Raw genomic sequence first — 26,873 nt, forward strand, 5'->3', positions numbered from 1 at the left:
GCAGGTTTTTTTGGAAATCTCCCAAACAAGACTATAAACTTTGTTTATAATAAAAACAATTCCCTGAGCTCCTCCTGTCACGCTTTTACTTTATTAGCTATATCACATCCAGTGCACCCAGGGACTGCCATATGATCTCATTTACAAAAAAGAGAATGTCCCTTGGCCACCCTTAAAGATAACTTCAGAAGTCATCAAAATCATCTATCTGTATAGAAATTATAAACACTTGAACGTGCCTTTCTTTTAAAAAAGTCCACATGTACACTTGGGTGTATATTCTTTGCCTCAGCACCTTTCTATTAATTCTAGTTACTAGAAAGTCAGTCTATGTTAAAATCTCGTAACAAACTCCATAGGTTGGGGATCTAGTTCAGTTTGTAGAGTGATTACTTCACCAGGGTTAATCTCTAATGCTGAAAATTATTCCTCCAACTAGGCTTCATATTAAAATTCTTTTTTTGTGGCATCAGTGGTATGCTGAGATATCCACTAACTGGCTTTATGAGAAGAGGGAAAAGTAAGGAAACACAGGATGGTACTGTTCCCTGGCTTCTGCAATATAGCTCTCTCACCTGGCTAACTTAAAGTTGCTAAGTTGATATGGCTGAAAACTGGACACCCTCCCTTTATTGGGGAAGGCATCTTCTGCATTGCCCAACCAAGCTGCTTTGCCATACCTCCCATTCACCCCTACTTTGACTTGGCCGCACCCCAAATACAATACAACAGGACCTGGATCCAGAAACCGATGCCTCTGCCCATGGACATGAGGACCAACAGTCAGGAAAAGATCTATGCCCATAGGCATCCGTTTATAGCCAGCCCTGAGCCAGAGCCAGTATCTGCACACAGCAGGCTGTGGAGGGTCCTGCTGCAGCAGAGCCAAAATAGCTCCTCCCTCTGCTTCTCTGCTATGTGACAGTCCAGAAATATTCACATGTGACATGACCTCAATCTGTGTGTTACCTGAGAAGAAGAAGCAGAAGGAAATACAAGCCTTCTAAAAAGGCTTAGCTAACCCCTCCTACCCTGCCCTCTATTTGTATCTTTATGGGGCTGCCCTGAAGAACCAGAACTGGAGGGCTCCATCACCCACTGCAGACTTCTTCCAAGGTCAGTAGACCAACCCACATCCTGTGGGATGTGACAGTCACGGGGTATGGCCTGAAGTATCCTAGCTATAATGGATGAGACCTCAGCAGGGAACAAGGAACCTTAGTGTGTGTCCATGTCTCTCTCTTGATCCTATTTTAGCTCAGGATCTTCCTGGGACGAGAGTTCAGGTCTCAAGGAGCAGAAAGGGAGTGAGATGTGATACAGGTCATGCTAAACTATGCTGTCTGTTCCAGGCCTCCATGGCATTAGAAAACTTGGGGCAGCCTGGATCCATCCAGCTCTAGAATCCCACACTGACATCTTCAGGCAACCACTCAGCCATATCTCTAAGTTCGAATTGTTTAGGGGCAGAAGTAGCTCTTGTGTAAACTGTATGTGTACTCTGTGCTCACAGGTTGAGCTGACAGTTCAGGGTTGGGGAAGGGAAGGTCAAGCTTCTGAAAGGGTGTAAGGAGACCTATAGAACCATGTCCTTGGAGGCCTCTAGTATGCAGCTTAAAGCTTCTCAGGAGATTGGAAGAAGTAACAACTGGTGTTGAGTACCAGGGTACTGAGGACACACACCTGCAGAGAGACTTGAGATGCTTCAGGACACCAGTCAGCTAGAGGTCCTTCTGTCTGTTGACTGGGTTCTCTCTCTGAGTCTGGAGAGGAGCCACAAGCCTCCCTGACCAGGCTCTGGGTCTGACCAAGGTTGAGCTCAGCTACTGTGCTCCTTAATGTTAGACAGTTCCAGAAGTATATGATTTGGTAATAGTAGAACCCAGGGTAGGATTGCTGGCAAGAGGCCACTGTGAGGGCAGCATTCCTACTTCTGATCCTTGGACCTCAGAGAGCAAATTCCCAGACATAGACATCTAGCCATTGAGGGGCCAAAGGTAGGATTTTGTTAGCCAGCCACTGATTTGTCAGCAGTAGCAGGAGTCCCATGAAAATCGCTGAGGCAGAAGGGATCTCTCTACCTGAATCGCCCTACCTGCTGCCCAGCTCAGATGAACAACTGTAATTCTCCATCTTGTCTCTCACGTGTTGCTGTTTTAAATAATCACAGGACCCAGCAGGAAATATATTCACAGATGGCGCACCCTCCCCAGGTCTGCATTATTCAGGGCACTGAATTATTAACTTTGTTTGAAGTTCCTGGACCAGGAACTAACAAAGGAAGCTAACAAAGATAACCCCCATAGTCCCCTGCTGCCAGGCCCCACACCAGAATGGAAGATGACTCCAAGAACCCTAAAAGTTCTTCTGGAATCCTTTCAGGGCCCATAGCATGGAGGGCACCTGCCTCTCAGGACCTATCTTGGCAGATAGATAATTCTTGAAGAGATTTTTATAGAGATTTCCAGTGAGACCAGAATGGGGCTACAGCAGGACAGCCTGTCCTTCCCATCTTCTGGAGCAACGTACGTTCCAGAGGAATCAAAGTGGAGGATGTTCTGTACCCTCAGAGTCTGTACAAACATACCTAGACACCAAGTTTTCAGCACAAGGGTTTATTTCCCTGGAGAGATGGTGGGGGTGCAAGGTGAGCTTCCTCTGGGTAGGACAAAGACAGCAGGTGTTTCTGTAGGAATGGGTTTTTAAGGGGACAAAGGAAAAGTGCATTAGGATGAGTTGGTAAGACCTAATTGGCCTTGTTAACCAGTGTAGCCAAAATATGAATGTTGGTTGCTGGGCCTTGGAGTTTTAGTCAGGCATAAGGAAGTAGCCAAATAAGGGAATAGACCTTGAGAGCTAGTTTAGGAATGTAATCTAACAGTTTAGCGGGGGAGGGGGAAAGGTCAAGGCCTGCCAGTGCCAGGTTAACAAAGCTCAGGCCTGTTAGACTCCTTCAGAGGGGTTTTCTGTCAACCTTAGGAGACCCTCTGAGACCTTACATTCTGTGTTTTCTGGTAATGGAGCCTCTGAAGCACCTGTAAAGGGAACAGGTGAGCAAGGTATCCTTCCTCTGGCCCAGGCCTCTTAGCCAGCATTTATCTGTAAACAAATGAATATATAGTGTCCAGGCCGACCTCTTGGTGGGAATCTGTTCCCTCTAGCTGTTAGCTCCTCCATAATGGCTACATCACTTGGCCTTTGACCCATTTCCGACCTTTCCTATCACTGCCTCCTGTATGTCCCTAAACACAAGTCCTCTGGATCCTGGAACTCTCACTTCCTGGATCTTCAACAAACCAGTCTTTTCCACCAGGTTCTTGGGATCCTTTAAACAGCTAGAGGTCTGTAGACTGACCTGGGATCATCGGTAAGAGCAGCAAGCTCTCTTACCTGCTGAGCTATCTCTTCAGCCCCAGTATTCCTTTTATATAGAGATATCTCAAGCAAGAATATGAAAACAGTAATGAAGCTATCAGGAATGGTAGTGCATCCCTTTAATTTCCAACAGCCAGGAGGTAGAAACAGAAGAATCTCTGCTTAGTTTGTGATCTCTGTGAGTTTGAGGCCAGCCAGATCAACTTGCTCTCAGACCACTTTGTCTGCTCCAGGTGTGGCCAGATGGCTGGTCATTTAGTCAGAGGGTTTTTGTCATATTGCCTCTTTGTATCATAGGTTCAGAGGTTTAGGTAGCTTGTAACAGCCAGCCTTAGCTATGGTCCACACTCCAGCTTAGCAGGCATTTATGGAGCCTTCTCCCTAGGGTAGCACTGCCCCAAAAGACTTCTCAAGCCCAAGCAGCTATCACCTCCCAGGGTTCTGTCACTCAAACTTGAGACTGTTACTATCCTTGCCTGTTTCCCTCAGCAGAGTCTAGGAATGGATTTGTACTGTACTCTCAGGACTTGAGAGGTGATGGCAGGAGCGTAAGGGTCAAATATAAAGATCATTGCTGGCTGTATATCAAAGCCATCCTGCAACACATAAGAACCTCTTTGAAAACAACAGCCAAAAAATAAAAACCAAAACAACACATATACAAAATTAAACTAGGGTTCTGGAAAGATGATTCAGTAATTGAGACCACTGGCTGCACTTTCAGAGGACCCATGTTTGATTTCCAGTGTTCACATGGTAACTCACAACTATCTGTAATTCCAGTCCCAGGGGATGGATGCTATGGGCACCAGATGCACACGTGGTGCACAGACATGAAGACAAAACACTCATGCAGGAAAAAAAATGCTAGGATAGAAAAACAGAGGTACACAGAGACATAAAGTCAAGAACATCAGATATAGGGATGATAGAGACACAAAGGTAGACACAGGAAGACAGAGACAGCCAGAGAGAAACAGGAAGTAGAAGGGGAAGTCCACCAGTCCTAGGGTCCTTTGCCACTTATAGTCTCAGCTGGGCTCAGGACTATGTATGGGGGCAGCGAATGGATTAGGTTGATCTGCTTTGAATCAGGTCAACCCGGGGTCTTCTATGGAATTCTTGCCAAAAGGTCAGGTCCATGTGGTGGAGTGGTGGAGAGAAGAAAAGCCAGTGAGAAGTAATGAGTCTGTCTTGCTATGGCTCTTGATTTTGCTAGCTACCACAGACTCCGGAAACACAGAATGAGCCAGACTGGGCACATCTGTGTACAGGTGACCCCATTCCACAGGGCTTCAGTCCTGGGCCTGAACAAGGCTTGAGGCATCAACCAACCTTAGCAGGCGTGTGATGGGTGAACTGAGATGGACAAATGGACACTGCCAGTAAGAAGGGCACTGGGAGACTTAGATCGTCTGTGTCCAGTTTGAGTCATGCCCATCTTCCTGAATGATCCCCTCCTCCTAGGCATAGCCTAGGTGCACTGCAGGCACTTCTCCATTGGGATCAGACAGTATCCCTATCTCCAAGGCCCCAGGCTAAAGTCGGGGCTAGAAGGTGTGGGGCTTGACACGTTCTCTTCCTGTTTCCACTCCAGCTCCCTTCCCTGTGGTCTCTTCTACTTTGAATCTTCCAGGTCAGAGGAACAAAAACTGATAAAAGCAAGTCAAGGGATGGACTCCACACACTACCACCACCACCACCCCCACCTCGAATTCAAGCCACCAAGAACCCTAAGGCAACTTTGGGATGTTAGTGAAGGAGAAATACTCATTAGGCAAGAAGTCTTACTGAATTGGGTGAAGGTCAAGAACAACGTAATCCTGAGGAATGACTCAGCCAGGAGGAACAGTAACAGTTAATGCAATGGCCATCAGCACTAGACCCTGCGGGTCAGGAATTACCCCCTGGCTAACCAGAATCAAAAACAGCGTAGGTGTTCCCATATGCGCTGGCTTCTGCGGAGCTGATTGCCTCACAGAACCCCCCAGCCCCCCAGGGTAAGTGCAGGGATGCCAGGCCAACCTTGTGGCCACGGAGTTCTTCTGCAGTGTACCGGCAGCAGAGTTGAAATTCCGGTGCCAGGGAAGGGGCGGCCTAGAGGCGGGGCTCTGGCTGTCTCCAAGGAGCCCCCGCCCAGCCACGTCCGCAGTGACCTTCAGGCGTCCCTGACTGGCTGGGGTTTCTATCCCACCAAAGCCATATTTGGCAGCTCTGCACACCGGGGAAGCTTGGATGTGTGGGCCTATCTTGCTTGATCGGGTGTTTCGGGCTGTGCTCGCCTCCTCCCGCCCTGCCAGCAAAGGAGCAAAGCAACCTGGTCAGAAGCAAACGTGGTGGGTAGATTAGGAATGGCGACCCCAACCCTGCGTCCGCCCTGCGTTTCAGGAGGGGGTTTCAGGAGGACTTCAGGAGGGTCTCCAAGCCGGTGTGGATGGAGAGAGTGGCCCAGGCCAAGGAGGGGCCCCTAATGCAGCTGTCGCGCGCGCCAGACTAGGATCTGGGAACCGGGGGCGCGGTTGCCCCCCCACCTCCGCCGAGCCCCGCCCTCCTCGTCATGCGGGACGCGGGCGGGGGCGCCTCTGAGTGACGCGCCCTCCTCGCGGTGTCCTTCAGCCGCCGCAGCAGCACAGAGCGCCACATGGACCCCGCCGGCCTGAGAGCGCGCTGCTGTTGATCGTCCACCTTGGAAGGTAACCGGCGTCCTAGCAGCCAGTCCGACCTTAACCGGCTGCCTCTTTTCCCCTTCCCAGCCCAGTCTTCCTCCTGACTCCTGGACTTCCCTTCTCGGATCTCCGCTTTCGAGCCATGGGTCCTCTACCCATATCCTAGGCTCTCCTACTCTTGGTTCCTTGCCTTTCAGACCCAAGGTTGCTCAGGCTGGAAGGCGCTGTCCATCGCGAGGTGCTGAAGCGGCCCTTGGTTCCCTTTCCCATCGGCGTCTTTCTTTCTTTCTTTCTTTCTTTCTTTCTTTCTTCTTTCCCTGGCGCGCTCCTGCCTGAGGCCGTGCTCCGGTCGGGCACCTCGCCCAGCAAAGCAAAGGGTGCGGCGGCCAGGAGAGAACGGGATGCCTTGGTCTTTGCGGAATCTCCGCAGCGTCCTAGCCTCTCTACGGCTGGCCATGCGGAGCCTCCATCCCCCGATTCCCCGGGGACAGAGAGAAGTTTACAAGGCAATTGGCTTTGCTGCAAAGGCATCTCTGAACCCCTAGCTTCTGGGACACTCTCCCTGCCTAGCACCCCTTCGAGTCTCATTCCTCAGAGGGAAACCCGTGAAACACTGGATCCCTAGGGACCAGGTTTCCTGACAGGAAAGACCCTACAAAGAGGGATGTCTTTGCAGCTGTTGGCGTTACAGAAAGCACCTTTCTAAACGCTGCTGGCACTTCAGTCCGCGCTGGACATTCTGGCTTGGGTTGCTCTACCTCATGCAGAGGCAGGAGTGGGTCATCTGTTTCCCCTCCAACTGGAAGACAGAGACCCTGCCGCCTCTCTTCTCCGTCCAGGGCCAGTTCTGCTGTGGGCCTCCAGAGTCTCATTAGAGACAGATATAGTTGAGACTAGTCAGAAGTCATATGAACCTTTTCTGAGGGGACTTTTTGTCTCTCCAATTCTTCCCCAGAGGGACCCTTGCCCCACAGCTCCAGAACTGCCAAGGAAGCTGAGCAGCCAGAACCTGGGTGCTACAGCAGAGCATTGACCTTCAAACGCCCCCTGGGCTCCACCCCCGCTTGAGGAGGCTGGTGCCAGTCTCCAGTAACTGGTCGCCCCAAGTTGTGATCTGGTGGCAGCTAAAATCTTCCTTCAGAAACCCCAGAAGCAGCAAGATGACTGTTGGTTTGGCTGGGCTCTGAACCCTGCAATCCTGATCTGGTTGTGGGAACAAAACCTCTCACACTGGACTCTCAGGAAAGTGGAGTGGGGAGCAAGGAGTAGATGAGGGTCTCAGGAAAGGCTGGCCAGGGCACCTATGACCACCTACTCTCTCTAGGCAGAAGACCTCGACCACACTTGAATGTGAAATCTGACCCCGGAGTGGCTCCTGAGGAACCAAGCCATCATCATGGAGTTCGTGATGAAACAAGCCCTGGGAGGTAATAGGTGGGCGGGGAGGGGGACATGGATTTGGGCCACCAGGAATACACAGACATCTGATACTCAGAGAGACATGTCTCCACTACTGCAGTGACACAAAACACATGGCTGCATGACCACTTCTGACCTCACGCACAGGCTCTGCAGATGGTTGCTTACCCTCCAAACAAGCCTAGGGCAGTCCCCCCCGCCCAATACTTTTGAACCCCCTGGGGACTCAAGCCCTGAGATTTAATACAAGATATGGGGAGGACATGTGGTGTAAGATGGCCCGGTGCCCCCATGCCGCGGTGCAGTGGAACCCGCTGGTCATCCTGAGACAAATCAAGAGCAGAGCAGCATCGATCAAGGCAAATATCCCAACGAGGCTTGTGAGCAGCCCTCATTGTGTCAGTCCTGGGAACAAAATGTGCGCCAGGACTGGGTTAGGAACAGGATTTGGGTGATCCCAACTGTGGCATTGGGCCCCATGGGGTTCACCCAGGTAAGACACAGTCCTGTTCACAAGGACAAGAAAGGATAGCTATGCAACCAAGTCTCCTTCTACAGAGAAGATACAGCCCCCTTTATGTCACTGAGTGAGGGCAGCCTGCTTACTTACTGTTTGAGGAGAGTCCTGTCCTCACTTGGCCCAAAGCCATCTTTGTAGCTAGCAACAGTGGGACTGGAAGCTGATGGAGGACAGCAGATTGAGTTCTTGGCCAGGAGGTGCTGAAGCAGGGAGCTGAAGGTTTGGTACCTGTTTGGCTGGAATGGGTTTCAGCAGGGCAGTTTGGTCAGCTGAAGCCTGTAGAGATTGCCCTAGGTGGTCTTCATGTTTGTTCAGAGCTACCTGCTCTGGGTACCCCAACACTCTTGTGTAGTCTCCAATGCTGGGAGTTCACACCAATTTTAATATTGAAGAGTCCTCACGGCCTGCAGGGGAGCCCCTTGACTGATGTGGGTCTCAGCTGGGGTGTGTTAGACATCCTGGTATGGAAAAGGGAAGGTGACCACTCATAGAAAGCTGGTTGGGGGCTTGGGGTCAGGAAAGAGGAGAGTCTGCAGAAATAGACACCTCCCAAAGGGTGTCTGTGACTTCAATCATATGTGATGAAAAGGAGACCCAGTGTGCTTGCTGAGAGTTCACGACCGTGGTAGACTCAGGTTGAATCTAATTATAATGATGACATCACCGGGATAGGATTCAGGGACAAGCCAGCATCCTGTATCAGAAGAGACCCATGTTACACCCAGAAAGTCCCAGGCTGCTACAGACAGTTAATTTGGTGGTTAATTCAGGCCCTAAGGTGGGCTTTTAAAGAAACTGAAATCTCTGATTTGGCTGTCTGCATAGCTGAAATTAGCTGGGTAATTGCCAGCCTGGATTCCCTCATTGTTCCATGTCAGCCCAAAGTTTCTCCTGCACCAGCAGTGGGGCGTGCTTCTTGGGGTGCTGTGAAAGCTGCCAGGGTGGGGTGGTAACCAGCAGACAGAAGCTACAGGGCAGTAGCTGCATACTAGGCTGAGAACCATCCAAACTGCCCTATATCCAATTTACATTCATTCTGTGGAGACGGGGATGTAGCTTCCATCATGCTGAATGAAGAACTGTAGAGAATTTCCCCCCACCACTTGCAGTCTTGTCATGTTCCAGATAAGGGTCAGAAGGCAACAGAACCCCAAAACATAGATCAAGCCCAGAGAAAGGTGATAGGAGAGAAAATAATAGCCCAGAAGCAAATGTGTGGCTCTTTCATTGGGCCATCTCTACTTACGATTGCAGGTTCAGGAACTTGTGATCTGTTGCTTCACAAGACCCTAGACCACGGAGGGGTAGGTCTGGAATCTGGCTAGATGTAGGTGTGATACATGCTTTTGTCTTTGCCTGGCTGTTCTAGCACTGTGCCTGTCAGGAGCAGCAGCCCCCACTTTGAAGCGTCATGTCAGGCATTCAGCACTTCACCGCAGCCTCTATCCCCTTTGGCATGTCCCTAATGCCTCCTAAGAGGCAGACCTGGGCCACAGTGGCATCCTGGAGATGAGGCTCATAGAGACTAAGGCTTGTGTGTGGATGCTATGAAACAATGAGTCATGCCTCCAAATACACAGGCTTTCAGTTCACAGATATGTTCACCTTGCATGCTTGTGAAGTTCTAGGTAGTTTCGGGTACTTCCTGTAGATGCTACATGGATGCCTGGACCCTGTTGTGTGGGCAAGTTCAGTGGACTAGTGGGGTTCTCTCAGGTCCCAGTTTGCTAGCAGTTCTTTCTGAGGACCACGAGGCTATTTGGGATCAGGGCAGGATGCTTCGGAGTCCCCACTGTATGAGAAAAGGAAGATTCCAGATGAAGGTCTGGTGCCTTGGCTTGGGCCAGGTGGACAAGTGCCCAGGGTGTGACTTATGCAGAGCTGAGCAAACCTGAATAGTGTTATTGAGGAGAAGCCTGGCCAATGTGAGGACCCAGGTGTCCTTTCCATCTTCTGCATCAGCTTCTTTGTCTACTATAATGCCCATCGTCATGTCTCAGGGTATAGCTTTCTCTCTCAGTTTCTCCCCCCACCCCCGTCCCCACTTCACTTGCTTTGCTTAGCCATGATCCTCCAGACTCTGCACCTCTGTCCCTGTCCAGGCTGACACCAGGCATCGGACCCTGGGATTCTTGCAACTGAAGCTGCTAACTGCAGGGTGTGGTCTTTCTTGCCCTGGTGTAACTCTCTAGGAGTCTGAGCTACGCCTTAAGACAGGGCCACTACCCCCTAGCACTTCTCTTTGCTCGGTAACCACTGAAGCGCCAGGAAGTGTCACACCTGCATCTCAAGTCTGGAGGCTGAGCCACTGCTGCAGGCCCTACTGTTCTTTGTCCTTTACCACCCCCTCACTCAATGTCCTTTGCTTCTATGGCCTGCCCACCTCATGGCATACAGACCATCCTACAGACAGGCCCTTGGGGCATGCTTTAGACCGTAGTGGCTTTGGCTAGATACCTTGTCAGGAAACAGCCAGCTGCCTCTCATCTTTTTTTTTTTCTTCCTGGAAGCAGACACAAAACTCCCACCCCATGACATGCAACAGCATGACTGTGGGTACCTGTGCTAGCCAGGTAGGATCGAAGGGACATTTTCTTGGGACAGAATCATGAGAAAATGGCCCCTGTTGACAAACCCATTCTTACCAAGAGAATGTTCTTGTGGCCTTGGGCCACTCTGGAACTTACTGAGCTACTCCAATCCTAAATGAAGCACTACCACTGCTCAGGTACTGAAGGAAGCAGACAGGGCTCAGCGCCTCTGATGTCACCACTAGGTGACAGCTATCTTGGGAGCTTGAAACTTCTGCAGCAGAGTGCCCTGGAACTGGAGCCAGGTGCTCTAGCCATATGTGTACAAGTCTGTGATTCAAGGTCCCCTAGAATACTTATTGTAGGAAACAGCAAATAGCCCGGGTGTATAATTATCCTTGGAGAAGATTGGGCAAGATATGGGCGTGATATGCTAGGTGTGGGCTCTTATCAGCTGAATTAGGTAGAAGTGGCTATTTTGGCTCAAATAATTCAAATTATTGCTTGTTCTTGCATTATTCTCAGTATGATACCGTATGCAAAAGCCTAGGGGACAATAAGTACATGGATGGTCTCAAGAGACTCTTAGGATATCCTCATTATGTGCTCCAAGAGCAAAATCAAGACAGCAGGGCCTCTCACACAGCTCTTCTGCCTGGGCAGCTCCAGTAACCTGGGGTGACTTAGTCAGTGTGCATAGTATCCTGTGGTAACCCACTCTGGGCCTGGTACCTGAGGTTCTAGGTAGGGTTAACTCCACCCCTTCCCACTCTCCCTGCCTTTTGCCAGGGTCTGGTCTCAGCAGCTCTATGCATCGAGTTCCACAGACCATTGCTGGTCTTTGTGGTGTGGGGCACAGGTAGAGACTCAAGGCTTCCTGTCCTGAGAGGATAATGGAATTACCACTGAGCCGGGCTCAGGTGAAGCTCTGGAAAAGTATCTCATGATAAAGTACCTGAGAGCCAGAAGGAAAGCAGCTGGAGTTGGCAGGGTGAAGAATTATGATCCTGCCTTTGTCTTTTTGCACATCCATTCTTATCCTACTCCTCAGGTTTGAAGTGGCTGCTGCTATTCTGGTATCACTCCTCTACCCTGAGTAGAAACTAAGCAACAGCCCTTCATCTGACTGGCAGATATGTCTGTAAAATCTTGTGGAAACTTTCTGCTAGGCACCATGGGCTGAAGCAGCTAGAAAGATAAAGGCCAGTGTAGACACACAGACTCCATACCAGGGCAGGGATTGAGTGGATAGCGCTCAGTGCTTGGCTGGGCAGTTTTGATGCCAGGCCTGCTAACCATGAGCCTTTAATAGATAGGATTCCACATTACCTGACTTACCCAATAGAGCAGGCAGCTAGCAAACACTTCAGGACAAAATACCCACACTCCTGTGCACTCAGAAGACACTAGTGCAATGCATGGCAGCAGATCCAACTTGTGCCCCATAACTCTCAATGGCTAGAAGGACACTTGAGGGAAACAGCGTCTCTCCCTAAAGCTTGAAAGGCAGCTCTTCCTCAGGAGAGGACACTCGGGCTGATTAGGCTGCAGACCAACTTCAGATGCCTGAATCCTGGCTGGCACTGAAGAGCAGGCTGGGCACTTCACTGGTTGTCACTCACGTTCTGACCTGTTGGTTGGCAAAAGATCTTGGCTGGGACTCTGGTACATTTCATGACCCTCATAGTCACAGTTCCCAGAAGCCTTTGCTACTGTTGCACACTTCAGAATTAGCTGTGACAGGCCATCTAGTCCTGGAGGTTAACAGTAGGAGGAACAGGAGCTTCAAAGTGAGGGGCAAGTCCATGCTGCCTGATGCTAACTAGCCTGGTGAAGCCCAACCCAAGCTGGAACCCACATCAAGAGAGAAGAGGCAGCATTGCAAGCTCCTCCCCAGCCCGTTTCCCACCTCTGCTTTGGCTCCCTTCTGTCTGCTTCCATAAGGTGGGTGGAGAGGAGTAAACACCCTACTCTGCAGAACCCTATTGTCGGGCAATTTCCCACTGTTAGCCAAGACTTCTTTGAGACGCCTGTGTGTCTAAAAGCTCCCTGGAGGAAGGAAACTCTGGCTGGGGAACAGTGAAGTACCTGTTTGGTCTCAGCAGCTCTCCAGAGCCATCTCCACATGCTTCTGCTCCACACAATGTAGTTTCCCAGTGTTATCCTCACTTATCAGCCAGTGGTCTTAACAATTATCAGCAGCACTGCTAGGCCACCCTTCCTGTCCCTAGAAGGACAGACACAGTTGTTCTCTATCTCCAAGACCCTGGGGCCTCGTATTTCATTTTTGCAGAACCATTAGCTCGGCAGTCCATGGTTCTATGGGAAGAGAGGTGGACTCTGAGGCCAGAGGCACTCAGCTGATGCTCAGTGTTGGGTACTCTTGCTGGGTATTGCTACTGAGAGTTGGTGTCTGGTCAGGCCCTAAGGAAGGCTGGTGCTCTGCTGTCTGCAGCAGGTGTTCTTGGTCTTTGTCTCAGACTGACATTTCTGAGGGGTGTCTACACCTAATGTTAAGCTGGATGGAGGCTCTCCCAAGCCCCTTCCTTGGGTCCTACCTCTCTATTTCTGATGGTTGTCTCCCTCAAGAGAGAACAACAGCACTGTCTCTTCCAGTCCTTTGGGGTTGATTGTTGGGGAGAGCACATGGCAGAGGCAATGGACTGGATCAGTCCTAGTGACTGACAGAATAACAGAGCAGAGGGCCAGGATTACAATCACATTCAAGACTAGCATCTGGGCCATCTGTCACAGAGCCTGACTCTTTGAATTTACTAATTGGTGACTTCATCTAATTTCTGTTTCCTCTAGTTTTGTCCTTTGCTAAAAGCCAAGATCAGATACGGTTGTCTGCCTGACACTTTGCTTCACATAAGAAAGGATGGCACTACCTATAAAAAGCCTCCCCAGTCTCCCCAAAGGATCCAGTCGTAAGGCTCCAGTCAGCGTATAAAGGCTTGTGGAACCACAGAAGGGGTTGGCAGAGGAGCAGTCTTTGATATCTCAGGTCCAAAATCTGCAGAGACTGAGTTAGTATGTTTATTCTATCTAGCCCAGGACATGAGGCCTAGATGCTGGCTTCCACAACACAAGCTGGAATAGATCTAGAATGAAAATTGGCCCTGGAGGACTCTGACTCTGCTTCCCAAGGCAGAGTCATAAAGAACCAATGAATATTGTTCACAAGTATGTGACCATATCAAGGCAAAGCCCAGGTCATAGATATCTTCCCAGTATCTTTTTGCCTCTCTGAATTGAAGACATGGCATGGTGGGATTGGGGGCTTCAATACTCAAGAGAGATGGGATGGGTCTACAGAAGCAAGAATAGCAGAAAGCCAACTTTCTGTGACATCAAAACACTATGCATCCCCAGTGGGCTGAGAGGTTGGAGTTGGAGACATGTATTCAGCAAACCTCTCAGGCCACAAACTATGGAATCTTGTCTCTAGAAAGTTTGTTCCTTGACCAGAAAGGATAAAGAGTTCTAACTTACCAGGTATGGAATGTGCTACCTGATGTGTTTATAAAAAGAGAAAGAGAAAGAGAATATGTTCTATGGGTGTGTGGTGAGGTATGGGGGAAGGGGATGTCTCAGCGGGCCCATGCTGAGGCATCTCTTCCTCCTGAGGGACCAGCCACATGACGGTATAATGTAGAATAGAGTTTATTCAGGGTATGGGGAGGGGAGTTAAGAGGGTAGCAGAGGCAGAGAGAGAGAGTAGAGAAGTAGAGGCTGGCCATGATCATGTGGAGAGAGAGGGAAGAAAATGGGGAAGGGGAAAAGGGGAGAAGAAAGAGGCAAGAGAAAGAGGAGGGGGCAAGCAGCCCCTTTTATGTGGGCCAGGCCTACCTGGCTATTGCCAGGTAATTGTGGGGGTGGAGTTTAGACAGAATGCTAACACTACCTCCTCCCCTAAACTTTATAGGACTGAAGACAGGTGTCTGATGAATTCTCAGAAAGAAGCCAAGAGGAAAGGGGAGCTCCACTGTGGGTTGAGACTCATCAGGAATTGCAGTGGCCAGAGGCAGAGGGGACACCTAATATAGCATCCCCAGTTCGAGGTAGTTAGAATATGGAGATAAATGACTCTCCTGATTTGACTTCTGTCACTGTGATAAACACCACGACTACAAACAGCTTAGAGAGAAAAGGGTCTATTTCAGATTACAGTTTACAGTCCAGCATGGAGGGAAATCAGGACAGGATCTCAAGCAGGAACTTGGAGGCAGGAACTGAAGGAGGGACCCTGAAGGCATGCTGCTTACCAGCTTGCTCTCCATGCTTCTCAGCTTGTTTTCTTATAAAAGCCAGTACCATCTATCTGGCCAGGGTTGGCATAACCCACAGTACCTTTGGCCCTCCCGTATCAACTATTAATCAAGAAAATGCCTATCTGGTCTTACCTGAGCAAGGCTGTTGGCAGCAGTTCCTCAGCTGAAGTCCTTGCTTCCCAGGCAACTAATTCATGTCACATTGACAAAAACTAAAACCAGCACAAGGTATTTTGTCTTAATTTTAAAACTCCAATGGATAATATAAAATCATGCCAAACACTCTCTAGTTTTTGCCTAGAATTCCGCTTTGATATTTTTCTTGTATTTATCAGATGCCATTGTGTGGCTGGCCTGTCATTCCTGGCTTTATTTGAAAAATTCCAGCTGAGGACAACAGTAGACATGCTAAAATGAATGGGGCAAAGATCACCAGGCTTCAACCTTTCAGGCAACTAAGAAATGTTGACACTGAAAGAAATAGTCTCCTCCAGGGAAGAGCACACCCACTGGTTATCTAACACCAATGGTCAGCCCTGAAAACACACATACGAATAGCACCATACAAACTGAAGAGATTACATTTAGGAATACACACGTATATACATATGCATATGTGCATATAACAACAATTAATTTTAAAAAGGAAGCCATGAATTTTAAAAGGAACAGTAAAAAAGGGGCTATGGGGGGACTTGGAGGAAGGGAAGAGAAAGGAGAAATAATATAATTATATTATAATGTCAAAAATAAAAAATAATAAAAAAACAAACAACAGAAAACAATAAATAAATATATGAATTTTTTTAAAAAAGGACTGAAGCCAGCTTTGCTGCTGTTCAGTCAGGACCTGTTCTCTGTGGCTGCGTGAGCACCCAGTTATCTAGTTAGTGATACACCATCACGTAGTGTATTGGGCATGACCTTTATCAACTTAACTTTTAGAGGTACTTCCTTGAGGTTTACTATTTATTTTTATCTATTTATTTATTTATTTATTTATTTATTTATTTATTTATTTAGGTTTTTCAAGACAGGGTTTCTCTGTGTAGCCCTGGCTGTCCTGGAACTCACTTTGTAGACCAGGCTGGCCTTGAACTCAGAAATTCACTGCCTCTGCCTCCCAAGTGCTGGGATTAAAGGCGTGCGCCACCACTGCCCGGCTCACTATTTATTTTTAATATGAAAACTAAATCTTTTCTTAAAATCTGCTACATACCTAGGAAGCAGAGCAGGAAGATTGCTACAGGCCAACCTGGTCTACACAGCAGGCTGCCCTCCATTCAGGGTTACAGTGAGAGACCCTGTCTCAAAGAAAAAAAAAAAGCAGCTTAACAAAAATCTTATTCAGTGTTAGAGACTCCATTTTCTTTTTTTTTTTTTTTTTTTTTTTTTTGTTTTTTTGTTTTTTTGTTTTTCAAGACAGGGTTTCTCTGTATAGCCCTAGCTGTCCTGGAACTCACTCTGTAGACCAGGCTGGCCTCGAACTCAGAAATCTGCCTGCCTCTGCCTCCCAAGTGCTGGGATTAAAGGCATGCGCCACCACCGCCCGGCTCCATGTTCTTTAAATACATCATTTCAGGGTCAATGAGGTGACTCAGTGGAAATAGGTGGTTGCTGCCAAGCCTGATAACCTGAGTTCAGTTCTTGGGTTTCCACATAGTGAGAGAAGAAAACTGAGACACTGAGAGAGTGTCTTACCTACATACCCACAATATGGCACATTCTCATGTGTAAACACATGCTAAAACAAACAATCAAATAAATAAATAAATAAATAAAATCAAGACAAAAAAGCTGGGTGTAGTAGCACACCTTTAGTCAGCCCAGTACTTGAGAGGCAGAGGCCAGTAGATCTATGAGTTGGAGCCCTGCCTGGTCTACATACCAAGTTCCCAGATAGCAAAGGCCTAGTACTGAGATACTGTTTTAAAAAAATAAATACCATTATTTCAGCCCCAACAGCTTAAGTCAGAAATGGTCAAGACCTTGCCAAGGCAACTGTAACGCTTCTATGTAGTTTTTAAAAATGTGTTTTATTTAACATAGTAATTTCGCGTATTTACAGGCGCATCACGTAATATGTGCCACATATATACATAGTATATAGTACATAATACATATATACATAATACATATATGCATAATAATGATTACATCATGTTCAAAATCTTCACCACTTACTTCCCTGACTACCCTACCTGCAAAAAACAGTGTGTCACTATGATGTAGTAGCCGCAGCTGGTCTAGCTCAAGATCGTTCTGCATCCGCTTCCCAGATGCTGCACTTGCCTATGTATTTTCATTCTTTCTTATCTCCTATTTTGTTGGTTTTTTAAACCAGATGTAGAGGGTTGAGCTAACATTGTGTTTTCTTATACACAGAGTATTTTGATGTTCACATTGGATTTTGTGATACTTTTAAGTTTATTTCTTTAAATTTGCTTTGTTTGTTTGTTTGTTTTTAAGATAAGATCTCACTGTGTAATCCTGGCTGGCCTGAGACTCATTACTTAGACAAGGCTAGACTTAAACTCACATGCCTCTGCCTCCCAAGTGCTAGGATTAAAGGCATGCACCACTCACTACACATAGTCAGTAAGTTTGTCTCTTAAAATGAAAGCATATTTTCTTATTAAAATGGTATAGGGTAACAACAAAACAATACAGGCAACTATGAAAATGAAATGGTGTTCTTGTAGATCCATCTCTGCTGACAAGAACCCTGCAGCGTTCTCTTACTGCTGATTTATTGGCAACAGTGTGTGAGAGTCACAGGTCCACACTCCGCCAGATAGAATGGCTTCCATAGAAACTGTGGTTTTAGTCATCTCACCATGAACATGGAAACCAAGTGTTAAGGAATGGACCTTAACAGATTCCTCCTTTTTCATGTTTTCTGGTTTATATCATAAAAGATACTTTATAATACTTTTTAAAATATTTATTTCAATATATATATATATATATATATATATATATATATATATATATATTGCCCTCATGTATGTATGTGCACTGCATATGTGCCTGGTGTTCATGAAGGCCAGAAGAAAGCATCAGGTCCTCTGGAACTAAAATTACAGATAGTTGATAGTTGTGAGCCACCATGGGAGTGCTAGGAACTGGAACCAGGTTTTATGCAAAAGCAGCCCATTGTTCTGACTGCAGGCTTCTGCCACTTATAAAAGATACAAATGAACAAGTAGGCCCTGCAGTCTGGGAAGGTCAAGGATAGGACTCTGTCCTCAGTGGTCACCACTCCCAACATGAGTCTGGTCTCATTTCTCTTCTGGAAGCACCCATGCAGCTGTGAATGGTAAATATTCAGGAACTCTGCATGGTAGGCTAGCTTGGGCAAATACTCAACTTGTTGGTGATGAGAAACAAAATGAGTGTAGCCTAGGCTTCCAGCTTCAGAAGAAGTATGTGCACATCTGCCCGCCTCCCCTCCACCTTTCCTGACAAAGGCCTGGGGGTCACAGGACAGTGCCCTGAGTCAACAGCCTCTCTAATCCCTTTAAATTCATGACTTATGAAGTCAGTGCCAACTTTAGCTAAGCAGAGAAGACTGTCACTTTCTATTTCTGCATCTACCTTCTTGGGAGGTGTCTGCAGGCCTCCTCACACGTTTCTAAGTAGATGCCTACCTGGATCAGGTGTCACTTCTGGCACCTTACAACATATGGCACTGTGCTCCTAGGTGTCATCCTTGTAACTGTTGCCTGTCTCGCACACTGCTTACAGTGTGCTTTGTTCAGCGAGAAGCTAACTAGGACTGTGTTCATTTCTTACAAAGCCTTTTGTTTGTCCTGTAGTTAATATGACTCTTATTTTTCACTTGATACTTTCCTTTCCAGACAGCAGACCTCAGTACCATGTGTTCATGTGGGTGACCATGCAGACACATTATTAGGCATGTCTCTCTCCTTGGAGCCTTCCCTTTGTATTGGTAGATTTCTAGACAGCTACTCAGTAGGGATCTTTCTGAGAATGCTGTGGGGAGGTGAACAGGTATCTTTGTTCTTCTTCATTAGAGGCAGTTGGGCTGGGTATAAAATAACAGATTTGAATGAATTTCCCATATACACTTGAAGGCACTTGTTGTTGTTGTTCCAGCTTATGAGGTCTCAGGTGAAGTCAGAACCTGTCTGCTTCCAGCCTGCTGAATATGCCTTTAGGGTTCCCATTCTGATCTCAGTAACAGGAATTTCTCAGAGTTAAGAACTTGGTATGGGTCTTGCTTCATTCATCCTGATGGTGTGATGTTCCATTCCTGGAAATGTTTTCCTGCTGCTTTTTTGTTCTCTTACTTTTCCTTCTCTGTCACTAAAAACTCGTTTTCTTCTGTTTTGTTGTTGTTGTCGTTGTTGTTGTTTGACACTGTAGCTTTTATTCTTATTCCCAAAAATAAGAATTATTTGTCCTCTAACCTTCAGCTAAGTTTTTATATCTGTACTTGCACCTTTAATTTCCAAGAACTATGGAGTGTAGGTCACCTCACATTTGCTTATGGGTAGCACCTGGTTATTACAATTAATGGACACAGCAGGGAGGCCTCTGGTTGCTGCCCAGAGGCCTTATGGGATATTGTATTTGGTTTACCTATCTTGTTGTGTCTCTAACATACATTTAATACTTTCTGTTCTGATGGGAGACTTCAAGATCATGTTCTTCTGACTGGAGTCTTGTTCACAGACTGTGTGGGACTCTGAACTTCCTTTTGGTTATGTATGGTGAGCTGGCTGGTATGCTTCTATACCTTTATGAAACTATAGTTCTGTCAGAACCTATGTGGCTGAGTGATGGATCTGAAGTAAGAGCTCTTCTTTCAGGACTATGTTAGTTTCTTTTCTATTGCTGTAAAGAGGCACCATGACCAAGGCAGCTTACAGAAGAAAGCATTTTGTGGGGCTGACAGTCTCAGAGTTCATGACCATCATGTAGGGAGCAGGCAGACAGACAGGGTGCTGGGACAGTAGCTGTAAGCTTAAATCCTTATCTGCAAGTAGGAGGCAGAAAAAGAAATAACTAGAAATGGCATGAGCTTTTGAAACCTCAAAGCCCTCCCCCAGTGGCATACCTTCAACACAGTGCAACCTCCTAATATTTCCCAAATAGCTCTAGTCCAATATATGATCTTATAGGGATCATTCATTTAAACCACACGTATGCAAACATTCCTTCAGCTCTCTGCAGCTCCATACTTCACCACCCCCCCATCTCCCCAGTGCCTTGGATCTGCTTCCATGTTTGTTTTGTGTTCTCTGTTTAGCATCCAAAGTAATGGGTTCCATCATGGCATTTTCATACATGTTTGTTTTCATTGGTCATCCTTCCTTATTCTTCTCCACCCACCTGCCTCCACTCCACATTGGCTGTCTCTTCTCTGCAGTAGCCTTCCGTTTTCACATCAAGTACATTCATTGCTCTTTTCCCACTGTAAAATCTGTTTTTCCCTCTCGTGGTCCACTTTCTAGTTTTATGACCTACATACATGCATGTACATAGACAGACATATATAAAAATTAAAGTACAGAATATAAAAAAGAACATTCAATATCTATTTTCCCGAGTGTGGATTATCTCACTAAGGATTTTTTCCTTATGACTGAATGAAATTCTGTAGTCTTTTTGTTGTTGATGATGTTGTTCATTTATTTGTTGAGGAACATCATAAATACCAAGAGTTTTCTGAAAAATACTCCACTAGGACAAGAAATCATCCTAAGAATCAGCAGAGAGGACAGGTAGCACTCCAACTATTTTCCAACATATTTATGGTTGCAGAGAATCCAATAAAGTATTCATAAATAACAAAAAGTCATAATTTACAAATGAATAAATGGTATTACCATAAAAATTAAAATACATCTACATAACAAAAGAAACTATCAGCAGAGTATAGACACACCGTACAGAATAGGAGAAAATTTTTGCCAACTATACTTCAGAAGGAAATTAATATGTAGCAAGTCTATAAGGAACTGGAAAAATTGAACATCCTGTGTTTTTGTGAGATTAATATTGTGCCAAGGAATTGGTCAACTTAGGTGAAAGACCGCACCCACTGAAAGATTGTATTAAAGAAATTAAAAGGGCATGTCATAGAGTGGGGGTGAATGCTCTTGAGACTCACGTCTACTGAGTGTGGTGGCACATGAAAGAAGCAGGAGGAGGGTGAAAAAGAAAGGAAAATTCCAAACTAAAATACTAAAGAACAAAAGGAAAAAGCAAGACTAAAAATTAAACCCAGTGTAACCTTTAGGTTTGCATCGCACAGTGAGTTCTGTGCAATAGAGCATAGGAGAGAGTGAAGTAACTGTGGAAGACCAAGGTTAGCAACAGCACTGCAGACTGTGTCTGCGTGGGAATATTCACCATGGTGCGAAATTAGTGTCTCCTTTACCTCAAATCCACAGTTCCACCTAAGTAAGAGGAAAAACATCCAAGAGTCCCAAATGAGAGAGAGTGCAAAATTCTCAAAAGGCTCAAATACCATTACCAACACAAGTCAGAGACACTGGCTGGCCCAACAGAACTCAAAGAGATATGAAAACTGTTAGTCGTGTCAATTTTTGGCTGGAATCTTTAACAGAATAGAGGAAGTAAAAATCCAGGAACCAGTCTGAGCGTGGCAGCAGATACCTTTAATGGTAGTACTTAGGATCCACTGGCAGATGGATCTTTGTGAGTTCAAAGCCTCTCTGCTCTAACTACCAAGTTCCAGACCAGTCGTGACTACATCTAGAGACCCTGACTTCAGACAAACTACAGATAGAGACCCTGTCTTCAAACAAGCAAACACACAAACTCAGGAAAGCCGAGCAGATGACAGGCTTTAGATACAATATTCCTGTGTTGGCTCATTCTTGGCAGTGTGCTTGAGAGCTGGAAGATACTTATTTTTATTTATTTATTTATTTATTTATTTATTTATTTATTTATTTATTTTTGTCGTTAGTTTTTTGAGGCAAGGTTTCTCTGTGTATTTAGTTTTCCTAGAACTCACTCTTTAGACCAGGCTGGCCTTGAACTCAGAGATCCACTTGCCTCTGCCTCCCAAGTGCTTAGATTAAAGGTGTGAACCACCACTGCCCATCTTAAAATGTTTATTTTTAAGACATACACACACTTAAATTTTTTATTACATTTATTTATTGTGTGTGTGCATGAGCATGTGTGATGGTGTGTTTGTGGAAGTCAAAGGACACTTTGCAGGAGTCAATTCTCTCCTACCATGTAGGTCCCAGGATTAGGATTGGATTCAGGTCATCTGGCCTGGCAGCAAATGCCTTAACCAGGTGAGCTATCTCACTGACCCGGAAAATATACTGGGATAACAGTTGTGCCCTAGGATTCTTGGCAAACTTTTTCTACAGAAGGAATTCCGGGTTAGTCACAGGTACAAAGCAAGACTCATCTCAAAAGAAGGGAGATGGAGGAAGGAGGGAGAGAAGAAGAAAGAATTGATATTCACCCAAAGCAAACACAGGAATGACCAACAAGCACATGAATAATGCTTAAAATCATTAGTCACAAGTGAAATACAAATAAGGCACCACCTGTCATCCACATGGCTGGCTGCAGTCAAAAGGCCAGCAAGATAGGATTGAACTACATAGGGACACAGGCTCGTATTTTCCACAGTACAAGTGTAGGGGCAGACCTACCTTAGCAAGGTTTGACTATTTATTTCTTCCAGGTGAAATTTAAATTTGCTGAACATCTTATTAGTAACTCTCGGGATGTACCTGGGTAAATGACCAGTACATGGGTTTATCCCTAAGGTCCAGTTTTCAGCGTGTATCTGCTGGCCATGGATGGACAGGCTACTATAACTGTGGAATTTTCCCATCCACACTCCAGTTCTCAAAATAATGACTCTGGAAGTTATTATTTATGAATAAATACCTATGCCTAAGCTTTGGCTCATTCCCTCACTAGCTTGTAACTTAGTTAACCTGTAATTAATTAACCTGTTTATTCTATTTCATGAGTGCCACATGGTTGTTTACCTCTCCTCATTTTCATTGGCACGTGTTCCTCAGAATTTGGGGCAAACCCCTCCCATGCCTGACTGTATCCCAGAGGTCCTTTCTCCCTAACAGAATTCCCACCTCCTATTTTTTGTCTCAGCTAATACACCATCAGCTTTTTATTGATAGGTGATGCTTCCACGCAGTACACAAGAGATTCTCTCTACAAGCTACTCCATAGTGAGACCCTACATGGACAGATGAGTGGCTATGCACGTGGCACTTAGTAGCCAGGACAGTGCCCCATTACATACTGTGGGCTCTGCTGATCTAAATTTCTGGAGAACACAATATCATTTCTGTAGGGAGAATGAGAGAGCCCATCTGGGTGCTGGGATGGACACTATGGGTACCAGAAGCCTGTTTTTGGCTTCACAGATCTATGTCTGTCTGAGGAGCCCCCATTGTGTTTCAGTGGTGGGTTCTGTGTGGCACAGCACATTTTTTTTTGCCATGGTCATGTTGTGGCTGTGTGTGTAGACTCTACCTCTCAGGCACATGTATGCAAAGCAAGATGAAGGAGGCAGACCTGTAGTCAGGCATGGTGCAAATTCTAAGGGCGATGGAAGCTGTAGCCATCCCAGGGACACAAGAACCCATTGGCTTGTTAGTCGGGGGGAGAAGGAAGCAGGAAGGTTCTGGGAACACAAAAGTGCTCAGAACAGCACCTTATGACACAAGTGCCCAGTGGCCACTGTTTCTCTGGGAAGCCTCTGTGTCATGACTGATGCTGTCGTCCCGTCATGTCTCTGCCTTCTGCAAACGATCTCCACTGAACTCAGGTTGTGCTTGTCTATAGCATTCTGTAGAAAGTGACAGGTGTCAGTTTCCCTTGGCAGAACATTACTCTGGCCCATGTGCTGGTTCCTAGTCTGTTGGGAGTTCTAGTTCTCTCTCTCTCTCTCTCTCTCTCTCTCTCTCTCTCTCTCTCTCTCTCTCGCTCTCTCTCTCTCCGTCTCCTCCTCCCTCACTTCCTTTTACCTCCTTTCTTCTTTCCTCTCTCTTTCCATTCCTCCTTTCCCTTCCACATGACTTCTGGCATTGCTTTTATGCTAATTTAGTAAAAAACAACTCAGAGAATTCACTTCTTCTAAGAACATTCTAAATATCATGGGAATTATCTGTTTCCTGAACATTTGAAGGATCCCATCTGTGAATTCCTAGACATCATTCTTAGCTTTTTACAATAACGGTACTTTGAGGTATGGAGTTCATTCAAGATTCCTATGAGGTAAATACAAGGTATTATTTGGTTATTATTTGCTTATTTGTGTGTGTGAGGGTGCTGGTGTGTGCATGTATGTGTGAGTGGGGAGTGTGTGTATAGAGACCAAAGGATTTGAAACAGCAACTCTCACTGTGCCTGGAGAGAGGCTGGCTTCCTCTCTCTCCACCTCGTATGTGCTTTTTGTTACATCTAAACTCATGTAAGTGTGAGAAGTACTTACATGGAAGTACTCTTATCTATTGAGCCACTTCTCGAGCCCCTGGTCATTTTCATTTCCTTCCTGTTTTGGCCTGCTTTCTTTCTTTACTGCTGATGGCTGTGGCAGTGGCATACCTCCTCCTGCAAGCCAACATGGCCTCCAAAACCATGTTCAGGAGTTTACAAGTTGGTTGCTCTCTAGGGCCTATACCAGGACCTCATTACCTCTAGCTTCCATGTTGGCAGTGATTATAATCTAATATGCGCAGCCCATCGGCTGCTAGGGAGGCTACTCCTGCACACATTGCATAGGGGATGTCGTTACCAGTTATATGCTTTGACCAAACTGGTCACAACCTCATGTCTGCTTCGGGAAACCTACCAGGGAGATGGAATTATGAGAAATTTAAATTTGTATTTCTCTTTTTGTTGTGGTCATATATATATGAGTTGTACTATCTAATCCATTTTAGGCGCACAAAGCAGTGGCACTATTGTTCAGCCATCATCTCTGCTTCTGGAATATTCTCATTTCTCCAAACTGAAATTGTCCCAGGGAAACATTAGTCTGTCTCCCAGCCCCCAAATTACTTTCTGTTTTCCGCTCCATGGATCTGAGTGCTCGAAGGACTTCATAGCAGCTGTCCTTTGTGACTGGCTCATTTAACTCAGTATAATGTCCCCAGAGTTTCTCTATGCTGCCTTGTGTCAAAACCGCCTTGTTTCCAGGGCTGAACAATATGTAAGATATGGACAGACACATTTTTTTTCTTTCTCCACTCACCTGTGTGCTGATGCTTGTGGCTTTGCCTCCTGGATATTGTGACCGACGCTGCTCAGACTAATAGTGGACAAATATCTGAGTTCCTGCTTTTTGTGTATGTACTCACCGGTGGAATGACTGGGCTATATGGTAATTCTGTGCTTGGCCCAGACAGGATACATATAAGCATCTTGCCTACAACTGCATATGTGTACCATATGTGTTCTGTGACCTTGGCAATGAGAAGAGAGCATTGGATCCTATGGAACTGGAGTTACAGACAGTTGTGACCTGCCATGTGGGTGCTGGGAACTCAAGTCCTCTGCAAGAGCAGCCAGTGATCTCAACTCTAAGCTGTCCCTCCAGTCTCTGTGCTTGGCTTTTTGAGGGCCCACCGAACTGTCTTCTACAGGCTGGATCATTACACATCCCCACTGTCCCAGCGCAAGGTTCCACTTTGCCCACATATTTGCCAATACTTCCTGTTTTCCGCTTTTGTAACACATGTCCCAGTGGGCATGTGGAGAGGGACCTCACTGAAGCAGAGACTGACATTCACTGAGCATTCCTCACCGCTTCCTGAGAGCTGAGGATTAAGGGGAATCTGACATGCAGCCTCTTGTATTTTTTCAAAAAACTGTGAAATCATGGTTATCTTTGACCATCAGGCTTCTCCTTGTTTTCCATAAGCTGAGTCTGTGATGTACTTTTCTGCACATAGCTGACATGTTATAGTGCATTGGACAGCCCCTCAACCTCCTCCAGAACACTAATCATCCTCTCCTGGGTGTGCCACATCCCCACGTGCACTGTAGCCACAGATGTTCCCTGGTCATATGACTACATGCCCAAAACATCCTTGTCTCTAGCCTCATACTAGGGTAGTGGATATCTGTGGGCGCATGTCTCAACAAAGACCCGTTTCTGACAGATGGCTGGAATGAGATGACTAGGCAGAAGGGTGTATATAATAATGTCTGGCTGCCTCTGTCATTAATCCCCTTTCTCCAAGGACTCAGTGTGCCCCTTCTCCAGAAGTGGATACGATGACATTTAAAACATCTACAACATGAGCACCTTGGAACTATTTGTTACTCTCTTGGCCTCCCTAGGACTCTGGAGAGAGTGTGTTTTCCTCCTCCTCTTCCTCCTCCTCCTCCTCCTCATCATCATCATAATCATCATCATCATCATCATCATCATCATCTTCTTCTTCCTCCCCTTCCTTCTCCTCCTTCTTCTTTTGTTTTGCTTTGATCCAGGATCTCACGTAGTTCAAGTTGGCCTCAAACTCACTATTTAATTAAGATTGGGCTTGAAATCATGATCCTCCTCCTGCCTCCACCTCTCAAGTTCTAAAACCACAGGTATACATCACTATTTCAGGCTTGTTATTTTTATTTTTCTGCCACTCATTGTACCACCAGAACCTTATATTTATCAAGAATTTTAAGATACTCCAAAGTTTAAATCAGAGATTCAATCCAAACAGCATGCAATTGCACTCCACAGTGTGCCACCATCGCCCGAGGTAAGCTTGTCTGGCAGGGAAATGGTATGTCTTTCACAAACCTTGAAGCTTAAATAGATAGTATCTTCTTTATAGTTTCTATCGAATTCTTTGTCAAACATAGTTTGTTTCCAAGATTGTAAATGCAAGTTCTCTCCTATGTGTGTCCAGCTGCCATGGGTAGTTTGGGGGCAAAACAATTGGCGTTAGGTAAACGTCATCTCTTGCCGTCCTTTTCTGTAGTTAGTTCTGGTCAGTTTTTGCTGGAATATCCCAAGTGTTTTAGGTAGAAGAGAAGTGGAGAGACAGCACTGTAAGGTCATGTTCATTGTTGTTATTGACTTTTCTCA

At 46.2% G+C, this 26,873-nt stretch overlaps 1 protein-coding gene across 1 annotated transcript in view; it reads left to right on the top strand.

Annotated features, from left to right (window-relative positions):
* Window positions 1–5,778: 5,778 nt before the first annotated feature.
* Cplx1 (complexin 1) overlaps window positions 5,779–26,873 on the top strand; it is a 32,174-nt gene continuing 11,079 nt past the window's right edge. The window contains exons 1-2 of the mRNA XM_034508147.2: window positions 5,779–6,068; window positions 7,366–7,468. Of these exons, the coding sequence (XP_034364038.1) occupies window positions 7,438–7,468 (31 nt within the window). The 5' untranslated portion in view covers window positions 5,779–6,068; window positions 7,366–7,437. The remainder of the gene's footprint in view (window positions 6,069–7,365; window positions 7,469–26,873) is intronic.

The sequence above is a fragment of the Arvicanthis niloticus genome, chromosome 7 (genome assembly GCF_011762505.2).
Source record: "Arvicanthis niloticus isolate mArvNil1 chromosome 7, mArvNil1.pat.X, whole genome shotgun sequence".
Classification (NCBI taxonomy): domain Eukaryota; kingdom Metazoa; phylum Chordata; class Mammalia; order Rodentia; family Muridae; genus Arvicanthis; species Arvicanthis niloticus.